The sequence below is a fragment of the Myiozetetes cayanensis genome, unplaced genomic scaffold (assembly GCF_022539395.1).
Source record: "Myiozetetes cayanensis isolate MyiCay16 unplaced genomic scaffold, myiCay2020 scf9, whole genome shotgun sequence".
Taxonomy (NCBI): Eukaryota; Metazoa; Chordata; class Aves; order Passeriformes; family Tyrannidae; genus Myiozetetes; species Myiozetetes cayanensis.
In genome coordinates this window covers 20,056,759-20,072,685 of record NW_026088185.1, presented here as the reverse complement: position 1 = coordinate 20,072,685, position 15,927 = coordinate 20,056,759, and the positions used below count along the sequence as shown (strand labels likewise).

Here is a 15,927-nt window from a genome sequence, read left to right as displayed (position 1 = left end):
ACGTGCTTTTTTTTTTTTTTTTTTTTAATGTGTGTGTTTTGTATCTATGTAACATCATCATAAAAATCTTTTCTCGTTGCAGGCTTGAAGACTATCGTGGGAGCCCTAATTCAATCTGTGAAGAAACTCTCAGATGTGATGATCCTGACTGTGTTTTGTCTGAGTGTATTTGCACTGATAGGGCTGCAGCTGTTCATGGGCAACTTGAGGAATAAATGCCTGCAGTGGCCTCCAGACAATTCTACTTTTGAAACAACTGTTATTTCCATCTTTAATAGCTCTATAGGTGAAAATGGTACATTTATTAATACAACAATGACAACATTTAACTGGGATGAGTACATCGAAGATGAAAGTAAGAGTTAATTATATAATCTACTGCATTGATTTTCTGGAATTTATTTAAACAGATAAAGAACATCAGTATCTTTCCCTTGCCTTCAAAAGTTTGTAGCCTGGCCAACAGACAGGAAAGAACTCATTTTCTCTAGTAAATAAAAGAACAGTCATAATGTAATCTGACATACTCATAATACCATACTGGATGCCAAAATATGTTTTTACCTTTTACCAAATATGACTTTTAAAGTAAAATCATATCTCGGCTTAAACCAGAAATTTCCATGCTAGTTTCGAGCCTCCTGAAGTAGTGTGACAGCCCTAATATGGGATCTGAAATGTAATGGCTGGATTAGTGCAAGATAGTGCCCACTATCATAAACCCACGTTTGAACATCAGTTAGCCTGTGAGTCCTACCATAGCACGTCAGTGCAACTGTGTTGTTTCTTTACAGCTTGGTGTCTCTGCATCACACATTCTTGCACAGCACAGACATACCTTTATGACAGTACTCCTGATTTATCCTGTGCTTCTCATTCTTGCAAAATAAGAACTAGATTCCATATTCCTGTCTTTTAATTTGTTTCTTTTCTTTGGAAAATCAAGAAATGAGCATGTTCACCTCCTTTGTACCTCGTAATACAATATTTCTACTGTTTTAGGTAATGTCAGTACTGTGTTAACAAAAATTGTTTTAAAATTCAGATAGAACAACTCTGAACATACCTATAGTAGATTGCTATTCTGTCATTCATAATGGTGGTGGCAGTTTCTCCTATTTATCTGTTCAACCCCTTCTATTTATTTTAGTGTATTTAATGTTTTAACTTCATAATTAGGCATAATCTCAGGGTTTTTATAAAGTCTATATAAATGTCATAACTGATGGCTATATCACTAAAAGGTAGAAAACCTCTGTTTAAGAACTAAATACTTTTAGATCCAAGTCTCATTGCCTTATAATCTTTTAATATACTTATCGTCTCAGCATACTTGTAGTATACAAGTGTTATGGAGAAATTTTGAATGATAAACTATTCATAAAACCATCTGAAGAACAGATACATTCAATTACCCTTTAGTTGTTTCTGGTACTATATTACCAAATAGATTTTTTTTTTCTAAATATCTAACCTATGTTTTCCTAATTTCATCTTAAATATATTACTGCTTCTCCTGTAGAATTAGGAATACAATAATCATAAACTTATTTGTATTAGTCTTTATGATCTTTAAAAACTCTTTATCTTCTTTATTTCTAGTCTTTTCTGAGCCAAGCAATGCTATTTTCTGTTTTGCATTTTCTATGCTTATTTTTACTTTCCTTTTGGACTCTTTCCAGTTAGTCTGGGAACTTTTTTCTTTTTGTTATTTTTCCACTGCCTTTTTTTGTTCTGGGATTTGGTTGGTTGAGGTTTTTTATGAGACTTTTAAACTGGGTACTTACTCCTCTAACAATTACTTCAAATTTGTATCTTTACCTTGTGTGCCATATATGCAGCATTCTACTAACACATTTCAAAATTACCTCAGGTTTATGTCAGCAATGTGTTGTTGATTCACAGTCAACTGTGACAGTCACTGCATCTTTTTCTACTGTGGTGGCTGTGGCTGCATCCTCTCTATTTTTCATTTACGTATTTGATTTTACCTTGTCAGGTGTAACATTTTCCACTTGTCTCTGTTGAAATAAATCCAATTGTTTTCAGACCAGCTAGTCCATTTGTGAAGGTCATTCTAAATTTCAGTTGTCTTCTCTCCTAGCTTGATGTCTTCAGAATACTTCATACATTTTTTTCTATTGTTTCATGTCTTAAATTGGTAATGAAACTTGTTATGAAAACTGTCTAGCACAGATCCCTGGAGGATCTTCGGAGAGGTATCCTTATGAATTGACACTGGGTCACTGGTGACTCCTCTCTGATTTCAAGTATTTTGTGGCATTTCCAGCCAGAACATATCTCCTTTATTTGCATATGAAAGTGTCATGTAGGGCTTGTACACATGACTGCTGTCTTGTTATTAAATTGGCAGGAGACAGGAATAGTTTTGAATATGGCATATTTTTTACAAACTCACATTGACTGTTTTTATTACTTTATCACTTTTGTTAAAAAAAAAAAATCTTCAGTGTTTTCCAAAATAGTTGGCTGAGAGTTGAGCTGACTGGATGGTTTAACTGGATCCTCTGCTTTCCAGAGGAGAAGCTCTGCCATATGAGAATGCAAATTTTGAAAGTCCTGCTTGAAGCCTATTGGCATCTTTAAACTTCTTAAACTTTTTAAGTAGACATTAGATGTCTCACAGGATCTGACTATGTGATCACCAGAATGTCTGAAAATCCACTGATTTCTTCTTTGATATCTGAGACTAGATTGCTGATCTATAAATTATGCACATAATCTCTCTCTCTGTTTAAAACAAGCAGATTTTATGCTGCCTCTGTTGTATACAGGTGGTGACAGAGTAGAAGCAGTCAGTAGGAACTGGTTGCAATTCCCTGCTTGTCTGTTTAGCATTAGTCCTCAGTTAGTTCATGCCATCTAATATAGTCAGTGCCAGCTGGCAGTGAATCTCACAGAACCATCTGCTTCCTGGGAACAGCCAGAACATCATACCTAATTCTGGCAACTTTAGCTTAATAGGCCACCTGACCCAAAACTCTCCACTAGAGATTCCCATTTTACCATAAGAATCCCAAACTAGGAATCGAAGGCAAATTGTTTTTCCCTTTCTGCCATGAAGCAGAACAAAGAAAATGAAAGAATGTGTCAGGGGCTTTTAGGAGTTCCACCTCTTTAAATTATGTTTTGCCTCATTTTAGTAGTTAATTAAAAAATACATATAGATTCTTCAAGTCTATTCCTCTGCTATAGAATTTCGTGTAGTAATTTTGTGTAATGTACAATAAAAGCTTGGTTCCTCCCCCAGCTGCTCAAATTAGGATCCAGTTAGCAATTTCTTGGGCATCTTGTGTTCTGTTTTCATGCTGCAAAATTCCAGTATTTTTTCAAGGAATACTTGGATAAAATAATATGTAATAAAAATGATAAATTAATAATACTAAGTGTTCTGTATCAAAGTCCACAAAGGCAGAGAATTGCCCTCATCCTTTGCCTTGTTTTCCTGCTGCTTTTCTATTTGCTGACATACACAATTTGGTATTCCAGCCATTGTATATTAATAATTCGGTTAGGTTTCTGAGAATTAACTGTGCAACTACCTTTCCATTTTCTAAAGAAAGGCCAACTTTAAGACTCTATAGAAAACCACTTTCCTGTCAAAACAGTATTTTCCATGCTTTTATTATTCCTAACCATTACATATTGTAGTTAAAAAGTTTGTTAGCTCTGCTAATTTCTTTCAAGTGTAAAAGCCTATATAATTGCTCAATTTCCATTGGGCAGAAATATACCTTTCTCATCACCTTTTTGATTTTTTTTTTAATCAGATCATTTCTACTTCTTGGAAGGACAAAATGATGCACTGCTGTGTGGCAATAGCTCAGATGCAGGGTAAGAAGATGAGCATCATTTTTCGTTATGCATAAAGGAAAAACAATTAGCTGCCTAGAATAGCTCAGGTGGTCAACTTTAATATCAGCTGTACTGTAGAGTTACAGATTACTGATGTTTTGCATTTGAAGCTGTACCTAAATACACCCATCTATGTGATTTGAATTTACACAGGCACTTCCATCAGCATCTTAGGCTACTTTTCTGAAGGTAACCACATGAATGCAATATGCATAAATGTTGCTGCCAGCTTGCTGGCAACTGTTTTTCATCTGCCATGCTACTTGATGTTCTTCTCTTATCCTGGTGGAAATGTGTTATTATGACAAATTGTGGGGAAGGGTAGGTAGAATAATACTAATTATGTTATTAAAGCATGGAAATATCATTAGGAAAGGCAATTAAAAATTGAAAAACAATAAGATATATATTTTTATCTTAGATATGTAGAATAAAATTTTACTTGTTCATAGTTTTGTTAGCAACTGGTATTCCTGAACAATTTTGTTTTACTACAGCATATGGTAATATAGAGTAGTTGTTAAAAATAGCATTTCCTCTTCTTTTGTAGTCAATGTCCAGAAGGATATATATGTGTGAAAGCTGGTAGAAACCCCAACTATGGCTACACAAGTTTTGATACATTCAGTTGGGCATTCTTGTCACTGTTTCGATTGATGACTCAGGACTTTTGGGAGAATCTTTACCAGCTGGTGAGGACTTATTAAAATAAACAGCACCATCACCAATACCATTACTACATAGTACTTGCATAGTTATTGTCATTCACATGTCCCTAAGGCCTTTGGACCAGATATCATCTTTAATTTCATTTATATAAGCTATTGTCTTAAACAATAAGGCCCTTATTAATGATTTAAGTTACCATGTGCTACTTAAATACATAATAAGGAATAGCTTTTATGAAGGTGGTTAAACTTTATTGTTTGTTTTCCCAACTGTGTAAATGAACTTAAGTTGTTCAAGTTTCTTACCCAAACATGCTGTAAATAAATGCTGGTTAAATTGATTTTCAATCTAGTAAAAATATGTTGTGTTTGAAAAGGTTCCATCTTGTCCCTGAACCACACATATCCTTAATGTGAAGGACAGTAATTTTGTTCACTGTGACATTTTATATACTGCACTGTCTTTGTGGCAGTCTAGTTTGGGACTGATGAGACAAGAAGGTAAGATGCTGATTGGCCCCACTACTGTTAAATTTAAAGGCTATAAAGTAGATGTATGGATTGTTATTGGTATAAGTTCTGAAGTATTCAGAATCTGATTTCCCTTGACAATAGTAGACATAAAAGTTGGATTTTTGCATATATATTCAGGATATATTTTTGTTTCTATATGGAATAAGTAACTTAATAGTCTTGTGCTAACACAAAGCAGTCTTATAATGTATTTATAGATTATAACACAGAGGCTACCATATTATGCAACAGTATTTATAAAGTCTGCTAAAAATGTGTATGATCTCTTTTTCTCCAGACCCTGCGTGCTGCTGGGAAGACATACATGATATTTTTTGTTTTGGTCATTTTCCTGGGTTCTTTCTACCTGATCAACTTGATCTTGGCTGTGGTTGCCATGGCCTATGAAGAACAGAATCAGGCAACCATGGAAGAAGCAGAACAGAAAGAAGCAGAATTTCAGCAAATGCTGGAACAACTGAAAAAGCAACAGGAAGAAGCTCAGGTATCCTTATAAAGTAAAATTTCTTCTTCCATTCATGAGTGTGATCGGATGCTTTATATGAGAATACTTTTACTCTCCTGCTCCTAACAATGTATTATTCTGTCTCATAAATTCCTTCTATTGCAAACAATCTTTAGTGTTTTACATTGCACTGTTTCTGCTGGCTCGAGTGAATCTGTTAATTTGTGAAAAAATATAACCAACAAGCTAAAACACTGGATTTTCAAATTGGAGATGGAAATCCACTTTTTAACTGAGCACTTGAACAAGTTTCCCAGAGTGCTTGTGCAGATAATCAAGAGCGGTCTGGATATGGTCCTTGGGCAGCCTGCTTCAGGTGACCCTATCTGTACTGGAAAGTTGGACACGATGACCTTCAAGGTTTCCTTCTAACCTCAGCTATTCTGTGATTGTCTGAAATGGTTATGGGGATGTGGGAAAACCCCCCCAAACAGTAATTCTGTTTATATAAGTAACAGAATCAAAACTATTGTAGGTGCTATAGGAGAAATATTTTGCTTCAGCAAAAATCATTGTTTAGTTACTCTCTGTTGGGATTGTTTGGTTTAGTTTGGTTCTTTACCACAGCTTGTAAATAAATGTTAATAAAATGCTCCACGTATTTTGAAAACCAAACAGCAAAAGATATCTAATAGTCTGTACTTTAACACAAATCTCTGATTATGATCTGCCAAACTGAGATATCAATGCCACACCAGATCTTTAATAGACAAGAGAGTATTGAAAATCCATCAAAATGTTGTAAGAAAGTGTTGCTTCCTCTTAACAGGGATCTTACCAGTTGCTTGAGCCTTGAATCTTTACTTCTACAAAGTATTTCAGATGAAAAATTCATTGCAACATGTTGCTCCAGTTTAAAACAGATGCTTATTCACTTGTTTATCTGACAGCACAGTTTTCATTGGGTTGCTCTAACTCCTGGTTTATGGAGCAGTGGCAAAATTATCGTCCTTGTGGTATTTCACAAATTATTCTTCTTATGATACACTGGGTTCAGTGAAGTGGAAGCATTGGTTTTATTTCAAAATAATAATGTTTGTTCTAAGAATGGCAATAAATGTAAAATAGTGGTGTGTGTTTGTGTATAAATGCTGTAAATTGCGTATGTGCTTGTACGTATAGGCGGCAGCAGCAGCTGCAGCAGCTGACTCAAGAGATTATAGTGGAGTAGGTGGAATAGGTGGATTCTCCGAAAGTTCTTCTGAGGCATCAAAGCTGAGTTCAAAGAGTGCTAAAGAGAGAAGGAATAGAAGAAAGAAAAAAAAGCAAAAAGAACAATCTGAAGGCGAGGAGAAGGATGGGGAAGAATTTCACAAATCCGGATCAGAGGACAGCATCAAAAAGAAAGGTTTCCGATTTTCCATTGAGGGAAATAGACTGACATACGAAAAGAGATTCTCTTCCCCGCATCAGGTACCATAGTATTATTACCTCTTCAGCACCTTTGTTGTCTACTCATCATATAAACAAAACCCTGTAAAGTAGTTTGGTTAATTCTTGCAAGATGCCACAGATTCATTAGCACCTTAAATCAAAGTATGACCAACTTAAAACAGATATGAAAGTGTAAGAATTTGAGAGATTTTTGGTTTATTCTGAATTTATGTCTGAAAATTTAAAATTTTTTGTGTAATTAGCATGAGCTGTATTTCAAATTTCTTAATGAAAATAGACCTGTCTCCCCATGAAGTTGGATGTGTTCAGCATGATTAGTGGCTTCAAAATATGGTGCACACATACAAAGAAATGTAGTGTTTCAAATGAGAAAAGCACTAAAATTTGGGATGCAAAAAGGTCATCAGAAATTACGTAAATGTTCATGTGAAATTTGAAAAATTAATTGATGTGAGACCATTAATTGTGTTACCTTAAAGAAGGTAGAAATATGTGTGGCAATGTGTCCTTGCATGTGTTCTCTTACATTGACACACCAGTGATTCAGAGTGCCATCTGCATCTCCCATCCAGACATTTATTTCCTTTGATAGTTCTGTTATGTTATCCCTTCTGCAGTTTTCAAAGCTCCTCTTCCTTTGCCTACCTCTCACTCTCCCCTCAGCACTTTAAATCCAGATCTCACATACATTCTCTCCTTTTTCTACCTCTTTTTGTACCTCAGTATGCTTCTTCCTTTTATCCCCACCTTCTCAATTCTCCCTGATCTTTATGACTTGCTTTCTCCCTTCTTTAGTCATTATTACTAAACTCATTCCTGTCTTTTTTAATCCTCTTCTAATTACTGCCTCTGGAAAGCCTGTTTCATCCCTTACTAGATCATGAGCATTCATATTCTCTTCATGTATCATTTTCTCCAGCTCCCATTCTCAAAGAAGCTCAGACCTCTTCATCCAGTGTTTTCTTATTAAGGACTGTCCTTCTTAGATCAGACCATGGTGGGAATATAACGTTTCCAACTTTCTATTTCTGCTACTCCTTCCACTCACTTCCTATTGTACTTTCTTTCTCAATACTTCCCCCCCATCTCACCTCCTTGGTCTGCCACCATTTTATGTTGTTAACTGTCTAACTAATCTCTGTAAGACTTCATTGCTGAATTTAGTTAGTTCGTGATTCATTCTGTTTCTTATACAAATTTTCACACCTGTATCAATTGACTTCAACTTTGTGTTGAAGACCCATCTGATCCCTTAGTGCATATTCTTACCTGTGTCTTCATTCAAACAGCAGCCTTATTCAGCTGCAGCTCAGTTCATCCATCTGAGATGAGAAATGAAGCATCCCTCATATAACTTCCTCTTCTAACCTTTTCATCTCCCAAGTTCATTTACAGCTGTATGACTATGATAGTCTAGAAATACCCTTCCTTCTGGTTTTCCAGCCTTAGTTCCTTTTCACTCTGAATTCTAACCACTAAACAGAAGTTCCGCTCACCAGTTTTTTCCTAGAGAAAACTCAGTTTTATATCTCATCTTTGACTTTTTCCTTGACATTTCATTTTCTTTCAGTGTAAATGACCATTTTATTCCTCTTGAAAGCTTATTCTTCCTACCATTCATGATTTTGTGTCCTCTCAATTCTCCTGGTTTAGCTGTGCTTTAGAAGATCCTTTTACCCCTTTGACAATTTCAAAGGGATTTCCAAGAGGCCTTTTTTTTTCTCTCTCTCTTTTTCTTTTTTTTTTTTTTTTTTTTAATAAACTCTATTCTGGACCCACAACTGTGAACCATGTCTACCTCGGGCCTCTTTCCATTTCCCAATTACTGCTGTATTCATCAAGAACGTTATTGCAAAAAGCACTAACCTATCCCATTGCTTTTATCTAATCTGCTAGTAAACATATTTACCTAAAGAAATTTTTTTAATTCCATTAAACATATTGTACCTAAAGTTCCTCTCAACCCACCTTGTCTACTTACAGTAAACAAGTGAAATCCCAGCTTTGACTGACCCATGCCAGCATCCATAACCTCCTGTTAAATTTTCAAACTAGTTTCTTTGAGCCCTTTCTGGTGTGCTGCCCCTCATGCTTGGAAGAAGCTCCCATGAGTTTTCACAGAACACTTCATTGCTTTCCTCAAATCCCTCTTTAAAACTCTCTTTTACCATGCTGCCTACAGAAAGCTTGACAGGGAAGTGACTTCAGGTGAGCTAAGATGACTGTTTATCATACTCATCAATTTGCCTCCTTGTATTCCCTCTCTTTTTGTATCCATCTGTTGTGTTACACTTAGATGATAAGTTCTTTGCAGAGTGCCTTTTTGTTCTGCATTTTACAGTACCTAGAACAGTGGGGCTCAGGTCCACAAAGATAAGTTGCAGAAGAGAAACAAAGACACTGCTTTGACTGCTTTGTTATGTACCATCTCTGCTGTTCATAGAGGTCTTGGGTGAAATCAGGTGCTAATGCTAATCAATCAAGTCAAGGCAATTACTGATATGAATTAAAATTAAGAACATGTATAATTATTTGTAAGATTAGAGCATTATTTGAATTGTGACCCTGATAAGATCCTCGCATAGCAGAACATTTACTCACATGATAAACTGATGAAGATTAGTGAAGCTGTTAATACAAAATTACAGGTGCATCTTTGCATATTCAGCATAGCTAAGACTTTAAAAATCAAAACCTTGTTATGTCTTACTTGCCTAGTATCTAAAAGATACTAGGCAGTATTTGGGAGCTACCTCTTTGTGCAGACTGAATCACAGGAAATTTGCCTAAAATTTTATTTACTCAGCCTGTCAGACTAATGCCATCCTGGAGTAAATAGTGTCTAGATACACTTACTCAGTTTTTGAACAGTTGGTGTAACACAGGCAGAATAGCAGAGGAAACAATTCTGTAAAGCAGTTTCTTTTACTCTAATTAAATCAGTTGATTTCATATATCCAAATTGGTAAAATAACTAGTCTTTGTCTGTCACTTATGTTCTCTTTGTTTACTACCCAAAAGGGAGTGTATTAAGGGGGGACTGTACCAGTTCATTTCTTTGTAGATTACCTTACCCTTTTAAGACATAGTGGGTTTTTCCTCAATATGAAAATGTTGTATTTTAAAGAATTTTCATCTGATAATAATTGGTTTTATTTGCCTACAGTCCTTGCTGAGCATTCGTGGCTCCCTGTTCTCCCCAAGGCGCAACAGCAGAACAAGTCTTTTCAGCTTCAGAGGTCGAGCAAAGGATGTTGGATCAGAAAATGACTTTGCTGATGATGAGCACAGCACTTTTGAAGACAATGAGAGCAGAAGAGATTCTCTCTTTGTTCCTCATAGACACGGGGAACGGCGCAACAGTAACATTAGTCAGGCCAGTAGGTCATCCCGAACAGTACCTGCACTTCCAGCAAATGGGAAGATGCACAGCACTGTGGATTGCAACGGAGTGGTGTCTTTAGTCGGTGGGCCGCCAGCTCTGACCTCACCTACTGGACAGCTCCTGCCAGAGGTGATGATTGATAAAGCAGCCTCTGCTAGCAATGTAAGGAAGTCTGCAATAGCTCAGGCATGATGTTCTCTCACTGTAGGATCAGCAACTGTTTCTACAAAGTTTAGTTACTTGGCAAGGATTACCCTTCTGGCCAAGCTGTGAATGCTCCTTTCATATATTCCAGTTATAAGCTAACGGAAAAACTGAAATTGTCTGCCACTCATTGACTAAATATGTGAAAATACATGCTAATTTACTGGGAATTAGCAGAATTGCATAGTAAGCTTAGTCTGTGTAGTCTTACACCCATTGATTCATTATTCTTAACTGGAAGATTCTGTACTTTAAAGGATATCCAAATGGAAAAAACCTAATTATATTTACTTAATATTTATGATATTGAATGTACAATACATTTATTAGATATAATATTATATAATATATCAATTATGTAAAAATTATATCTTTAATATACATGTTTAAATTAATTATATTTATGTAATGGAATATATTAAATGAGTCTTAATTTCCCACTGACCATACATGAAACTTTTGATGTAACCCTGATACAGCAACTTACATGGGTTGCAGTAGTGTTCCTGTAACATAGTTAATTTTTCTGTGGGTTTTTGGTGTGGGTTTTTTTTTCTGGTCAACATTACTAAATATTTCTTTTATTTTATTTGAAAAAAATCTGCCAGGAAATCGATAATATATTCTAAATTAAGAGGTATCTTAAAACGCACTTACTCTTTGTTCTTTTACTGCCAGCTGTGTGGGCTGTGCATTTTCATGTTTAGAAAAAGACTTCAGTGCCTAATTAGAAAGATATTTAGGGCAGAGCTCATTGATAAGCATTGTGAAAAATTTTATAGTTTAGAAACTGTTTATAGTCTAAAATCTGTTTTAATGTCCAGCCCTGTTTCAGCAAAATACTTAAAAACATATTCTTTAAGCACAAGAGCAGTCCTATTGCAGTAGTTGACTATTTGTTTTATACAAAATTAGGCATACATTAGTGTATTGCAAAGCCACAGCATGAATGGACAGCATGGAATGGTGTGTGACAGCAGTATTTAAACCAGTATACTTCTACAATAATTTAAGTGCTGTTCTTATTAAATGAACCATCAATTAACTATTTTACTGGTATTTTATTTTCAGGGCACTACTACAGAAACTGACTTAAGAAAGAGACGGTCCAGTTCTTACCACGTTCCTATGGACTACCTGACAGATCCTAGTGCAAGGCAAAGGGCAATGAGTATAGCCAGCATGCTTACAAACACAATGGAAGGTATGTAACACGTATCTTTTTGTATGACAGTGCCTTAAAGTGCTATTAAATGTATGAAATATTATGTAGTAGTGGTGTTTTAAGGCAGCTATTTCAGCCTAGAGGGTACAGACAAGAGAAGATTTCTATATAGAGGTAGGTTTTTTTAGTATGGAACTGCTAAATTTGGAAAAGCGGTCAAGCTTGCAGTGTACTGATAGGTTTGAGGTGGAAGCAACAAGCTTCTAATTTAAATGCAAGTGAAAACAATTGTTTAATGTAGTCTTTCTTTAGTAAAGTTATGTTTTGGTGTAAAAGCTCTTTTCAGGTTACTGAAATGGCTATACTTCTTGCAGTAGAACAATCCCCTTCTACCAATTCAATAGACATGCTGTTTCACAAAGGAAGGATCACATTCTTCTTTCTGTAAGGCTAAATGCAATGAACCTGAATCATGGAATTAAGCAACTATTTGTAAGAAAGGGCAAAACATTACTTTGAGGCTTGATTGTCTGTGTTCAAAAGAGCAGATTGGAAGGCAATAATGAGCAGTTGTGCACATGAGGACCATAATGCTGTAATACTTGTCTGACTTCAGGTTTGTTATAAATTTTTATCTTTCATGAGGAAACTTTAAAATATTTTGTTTGAAGAAACACTGAAGATCATCTAGTTCCAGCACCCCTGCAGGAATACCTTTTACTGGATCAGGTTGCTCAAAGCCCCATCCAACCTGGCCTTGGACACTTCCAGGGAGGGGGCATCCACAACTTCTCTGGGCAACCTGTGCCAGTGCCTCACCACTCTCACAGTAAAGAATTTTTTCAGAATATCTAATCTAAATCTACCTTCTTTCTGTTCAAAACTCTTAACCCCTTGTCCTATCACTCCATTCCATGAGTCCCAAGCAGGCCCCCTTTAAGTACTGGAAGGCTGCACTAAAATGTCCCCTTGGACCCTTCTCTAGGATAAACAACCTGAGCTCTCTCAGCCTGTCCTCATAGGAGAGTTGTTCCAGCCCCTAATCATCTTTGTGACCTCCTCTGAACCAGCTCTAAGAGGTCCACATCTTTCTTACCCTGGGAACCCTGGAGCTGAACACAGCAGTCCAGGTGGGGTCTCACCAGAGTGGAGTAGAGGGGGAGAATCACCTCCCTCAGCCTACTGGTCAGACTTTTTTTGATGCTGCCCACGAGGAGATTGGTTTTCTGAGCTAAGACCAACGTTGTTGGGTCATGTTCAATTTTTCATCCACCAATACCCCCAAGTCTTTCTCCTCTGGGCTGCTCTCAATCCCCTCATCACCCAGCCTGTGTGACAGATTTCTGAGACAAATTTCTCTTTTGCATCCTATGTAGCATTGGCTTGTGAATAGTTCTTTTATCTACTGAATCTTTAGTATACTTTTTTTCCCATTTTTTAAAAATTACAAAAAAAGTTGTTGTTTCTCTTGACTGACTGCAGTCTTGGTTTCAAAATATCAACACAGTTGATCAACAGTACCTTGGAAAACAGCATTTAGGCTTCAAGGAAATACCCAGGTGATGCTGGAATAGAGAAACATGTTTAAAATGTTTGTTTCATTTTTCTCTCTAGAACTGGAAGAATCCAGACAGAAATGCCCACCGTGCTGGTACAAATTTGCTAACACTTGCTTGATTTGGGACTGCTGTACTCCCTGGCTGAAAGTCAAACATATTGTAAATTTGATTGTGATGGACCCATTTGTTGATCTGGCCATTACCATCTGCATCGTCCTAAACACCCTGTTCATGGCCATGGAGCACTATCCGATGACAGAACAGTTTAGTGGTGTGCTTTCCGTAGGAAACCTTGTAAGTCTTTCATCCTGTGCCATGTATGTGGAATACATTTTTATTTAATTCTTCTGTGACCAATGCACAGAAGAAAATGTTGACTGGATATGTATAGGCTTGGGATGGTTGAATTTAAATTTACATTTAAGCTGTTGACATTTGTGGATTTCACCACTCTTGCTTTACAGAGCAAAAGGTAGTAAGATTTACTGATTTTTAAAACCTTCAGCTTCTGTCATTGAAACTGGTTAAAGGAATTTTTATTTTCTTGGATGGATAGTTACAAATCCTAAGAGATTTTAGTTCCTTTCCCACACTTATTCTACTCCTCACTAGCACCTCCTGAGGTTTTGGGTGTTCAGGGAATTGTAGAGGAGAAACACCCAGTAAGCATGGCAGCTTTACTGCAACTCTGCAAGAACTGGAGAAATGGAATGACAGTGCCTTCCACAGGTTATCTGAAGAAGAACAGTTCTCAACTTTAAGTCTGGTTTTTTTTCTTAATGAAATAATTGTCCTTATCATAAACTTGTCTTTATCACTAGAAGCAAAAAGATGCCTATGGGCAAAGATGACATCTAAGGGGAATTAAAATCAGAAAAGATTCTCTGTGTTGGCATACATGCATGTTAGCAGGCTAGATAAAACCCACATTTTCCCATGTACCTCTTTTTCTTTTGGAAACCAAACATTACAATGCATATGTGAGCTTCAAATCTGAATTTTATTCGTAACCCCAATGTATGGCCACATAAAGAAGCTATTCAGATTTATCATGAATTGCTTGCTGAAAATATAACTTACCAAAAGTTGATACCAGTAGTTTTACTTTTTAAATATTTTCCCATTAAACTGGAGTACAAAACTCTATTTTCCTTGCAGGTGTTTACTGGAATTTTCACGGCAGAAATGTTTCTCAAGATAATTGCCATGGATCCTTATTATTATTTCCAAGAGGGCTGGAATATTTTTGATGGTTTTATTGTTAGTCTTAGTTTAATGGAACTTGGCCTTGCCAATGTGGAAGGATTATCTGTCCTTCGATCATTCCGATTGGTAAGTACACTAAATAAAATATGTTTCTATGGTTTTTTTTTGTATTTTTGCATATATACTTTGTAGATTTTTCATTTATACCTTATATATTTGGCTAAGATAGAAGATCTTTTTAGAATTTACAAAATGCTTCCACACCCACTAGATGGCATGCATCTATTGTGTCGTTCCTCGTTCGTTTTACATATCATCTTAGTACCATCTATTTTCCTTTAAGACACTGTCACCATCAATTCTGTTCCTGCAGTAAGTGTGCTTTAAGGGTTAAGTTTTTTTAATAGAAGTATCTCTTAGAGTCTTCTCCCTAGATGAGAGAACAAAAAATGCAAGAGCCACAGGCCCTCACTGCCTGTGCCTGAAGATTGGTAAATCAATTCATAAATAATGGGTTAATTAATAAAAGTTTGTTAACAGTTTTAACTTACAAACTTCCATTACCAATTGGCTTGCATGGTTAGTTTTAAAAGAGAGTAGTGTTAAGATTTTTCTTTGTGTAGGTGTCTTTCATCACTGCCTACCTTCTTGCCATCCTCTGCAAGGTCCATCTGCTGTCTAACAGCTTTTCTGTTCAGAAGTCACTGCAATATTTCTGTCTATTATTAGATATTCTCTTTCATTAACAGGAGCTTTAAAAACCTTGGTCTTGCTGCAGACTAGGTTAGCATGCAAGTAGATGGCCAAATCCTCTTCTGAAAAGACCTACACAGTAAGAGACATGAAGCTAGAGTTCCTAGTCATCAAGCTCAATTTTTACCTTAAATAAAGCAAAAAAGATATTTAACTTTAAATAAAAGTTAAATAAATCCCCTTTTAAAAAGGAGGGGGTTTAAATACATATGTTTTCTTGTTCTGTGTGTAGCATTATACTGTACCTTGCCTGAAATCTGGTATCTGTCTGGATTGACTTCTCTTGCAGTAATAGAATTCTGGTTTTAAATCTGCATGTATGTATTTTATTTATATCTCATCTCGTGAAATAATATTTAGTTTTAGATTCATTTTAGTATTCTCCTCTTGTCTGAACACTTACTGTAACTTTCCAGTAATTTCATTTTTGTCTGGTTCAAGTTGTACTTTAATGTAATACTTTCCTTTTTTTTTTCTCAATGTTGTAGGACAAACTTTGTAAGACACAGAACGTTAATTTTAAATGACAGAAAAGATATTGTTAAAGATATTTGTGAGTAACTTGTATGTCTGACATTAACAACTCTAGCTTGTTTCTCTTTCTAGGAAAACCATTTCTTCCATCTCACTGCCAGTTAAGATGAAAGTGATCTGGAAGTGTCTATACACTTATGATC

At 35.9% G+C, this 15,927-nt stretch overlaps 1 protein-coding gene across 6 annotated transcripts in view; it reads left to right on the top strand.

Annotated features, from left to right (window-relative positions):
• Positions 1 to 15,927, top strand: part of SCN2A (sodium voltage-gated channel alpha subunit 2) — a 76,421-nt gene that overhangs the window by 30,477 nt on the left and 30,017 nt on the right. For 4 of the 6 annotated variants that reach the window (XM_050340268.1, XM_050340269.1, XM_050340270.1 and 1 more), the window contains 9 exons: positions 83 to 355; positions 3,792 to 3,855; positions 4,427 to 4,568; positions 5,356 to 5,562; positions 6,706 to 6,996; positions 10,145 to 10,525; positions 11,639 to 11,771; positions 13,347 to 13,585; positions 14,450 to 14,623. In XM_050340268.1, the coding sequence (XP_050196225.1) occupies positions 83 to 355; positions 3,792 to 3,855; positions 4,427 to 4,568; positions 5,356 to 5,562; positions 6,706 to 6,996; positions 10,145 to 10,525; positions 11,639 to 11,771; positions 13,347 to 13,585; positions 14,450 to 14,623 (1,904 nt within the window). The remainder of the gene's footprint in view (positions 1 to 82; positions 356 to 3,791; positions 3,856 to 4,426; positions 4,569 to 5,355; positions 5,563 to 6,705; positions 6,997 to 10,144; positions 10,526 to 11,638; positions 11,772 to 13,346; positions 13,586 to 14,449; positions 14,624 to 15,927) is intronic. The other 2 variants (XM_050340271.1, XM_050340272.1) reach the window with 1 other exon arrangement.